Here is a 2,499-nt window from a genome sequence, read left to right as displayed (position 1 = left end):
AAGGGCTCCTCTCGTTGTTTCTCTTGCCTTTTACTATTACGCATGTCGGCTTAGGGATCTTGCGCTTCCACACGATCTCCCCAGCGTGCAAGTGCGCGCACGTGTGGGTGACGAATACACAACTCGACGGCTCTTGGTGGTGTGAATGAGCACGGAAAGGGCCCACAACAGGAACAGAATGGATGCGGCGCACATGCCCACCCCACCGCCACGCACACCACTGCCCCTCTCGCCAATGTGCTCTGTTTCGTGCGCTCATTCTTTCCATCCCCTGATGACGTGGGGCTACCTGATCCTGGTGTCGGTGCCCAGTCTCCCAGCTCTTTGCGGAGAAGCCAAAGAGCCTGCACGCTGCTCGCGAGTACGGCTGTAGCCTCTTGGTGTCAGCGGGCACAGGGCTGGGCTGGCAGTGCGCTGCGAAACGCGCCAACGGTTCAACAATGATACGCACCCAGCTGCTGTGCTTCTGTGTTTGCTGCGCTGCGCTGATGCGGAGCGTACTCCCGGACCGAGTCTGTGCTGCCTGCCGTGGCATCGCAGCGGGCTGAACGTCGCCAAACGGTGCTGTTTGGCGCGGCTCCTTGGTGAATCCTCGATGCAAGTCTGCACTCTGCAAGAGGCGCGTCTCACCACGGCAGGCCTACAACGGCATCTGGCCTCCCGGGTTTTCAGCATTCCGGTGCAGCAGGAAAAAAGAAGCACGGCACTGGCGTCTCGGTGCTCACGCAGCACGACATACGGGCCGATGTAGGCCCCCCTCCCGGTTCCCGAGGGCGGGGTTGCAGCAGTGGCGCTCTGGCTTTGCTGCGGTGACCCTGCTCGACAGATACACACCTCACGTCCGGCTACACGGCTAAGAGTGACCTGGTGGCATGGGAAGCTCTCTCGATCTGGTGCCAAGCGACGTCGCACTGAGTTTTCGCATAATTCGAATGGGCGCCAACGCGGACCTCCCGGTGTGGGACGCGAAAGGGCGATCCGACCGGGCCGGGGCCACCCCTGCACGACTGGTCCAATGCCGAATGCTGGGCCTGTGCAAGCGGTAAAGACACCTCGACATGGCACCGCCACCACGGCGCCGGGTGACCACGGCGCAATTCGGGCCACCGTCCACTTTGAGGAGGGGGTATGGCCCGGGGGCCGCCAGAGATGGCTGGCGCCGAATCATACTCCCTCCAGGAGGCGATGTGGAAACTGTGCCGCTCCGTGGCTGCCAAATCGATCCGCAAAAATGGCGCCTACACCACAGCAGCACAGAAGCGGAGACGCACGAGCTTCAGAGCGCCGCGCTGAACCCCGGCTACGACGACAAACCCGAAAGCGCGCCAGCGAGCAAAGGTGAATCGCCCACGCCGTCACACCCGACCACACAGACACAACTGGGATCGTAGCGAAGGCCACCGGGAAGGCTGTCCCATCTGGTAGAGCAGCCTACAGGCAGCTCTGGACGCCAAAACGGACGCGATGAAAAGCAGCGCTCGAGAGGGTCCCCTGCGCGTTGCCCGAGCATCGGCCTCTCTTGGATATGCTCGTCAAAGAGCCTGACGAGCTGGCCTTGAAGCATGGACACGATCCAGCAGCGCCGACGACCCCCCCCCTCTCTTATCTGCGCACCGCATGCACCGGCAATGCGACAAGACGACCGCTACCTGAGTGCGCAAGAGCAGTCCAGCGTATTGGTGAAGATGTGCCAGCAGGAGTCAGCGCGACATCCGGCAGTCCCCCTCCGCGTCCCACGGGGCCTAAACCCCACGCCCCTCAAACCGTTCGCGATGGGTGAGCTCGAGGCGGCACTGCGCCAAGTTCCCTGTGAGAGTGTCAAGGCCCCCCGCGATGCACGGCAGGAGAGCACTGCTGAACATCTGCAGCCGTAGCGCCGCCACACTGGCCCTGTCCCTGCTACATGGAAAGGAGGGGCTCATTGCGGCTCCTCCTGAAGCCGCACAAGCCCGATGATGATCCCGCGCCTTACCACCCTGTAACGCTGACCAGCAATCCGTGCAACTTACCTGAAAAAAAAAAAAAAAAAAAAAAAAAAAAAAATCTGGAAGACAAGCTCCAGCCACAGCAGCCTGGCCTCCGTCCTCACCGCTCCACCGTAGACCCCCTGGACTTGCTCCTCCGCAAAGTAGTGCAGTCCAGCCAGCTACGATGGCCGGGGCGGTGTTTGTGGACTGCGCTCGCGCGTTCGACTGGGTCGATAACGACGCTGTCATCGCGGCGCTGAGGAAGTTCAGCGTAGCGCCGCAACTTACTCGCGGGATCATGGGGACCTCTGAGATGATCGTCGCGCCTGTGTTTGCTTCCACGAGAAGCGGTTGAAGATGGCAAGAGAGCCCGTTAGGCGCATGGCTCCGATTCGACGGCAGGGACGGCTCATCCTAGACGACGAGGATGTAGCCGCATTGTGGCAGAGGTAGATGAGCTGTGGTTGCGTATGCGTGTACGTGTCCTGACTTGTTCGTGGCAGAAACGGGCACGGTGGAAAGAAGAGACATT

At 61.3% G+C, this 2,499-nt stretch overlaps 1 protein-coding gene across 1 annotated transcript; it reads left to right on the top strand.

Moving 5' to 3' along the window:
* Positions 1–1,903: 1,903 nt before the first annotated feature.
* LDBPK_201590 (hypothetical protein, unknown function) lies at positions 1,904–2,227 on the top strand (the record flags this gene model as incomplete). Its single annotated transcript, XM_003860452.1, has 1 exon — positions 1,904–2,227. The coding sequence occupies one exon, from the start codon at positions 1,904–1,906 to the stop codon at positions 2,225–2,227; it is 324 nt and encodes a 107-aa protein (XP_003860500.1).
* Between the last annotated feature and the right edge of the window lie 272 nt (positions 2,228–2,499).

The sequence above is a fragment of the Leishmania donovani genome, chromosome 20 (assembly GCF_000227135.1).
Source record: "Leishmania donovani BPK282A1 complete genome, chromosome 20".
Lineage (NCBI taxonomy): Eukaryota > Euglenozoa > Kinetoplastea > Trypanosomatida > Trypanosomatidae > Leishmania > Leishmania donovani.
This window is presented reverse-complemented; position numbering and strand designations above follow the sequence as displayed.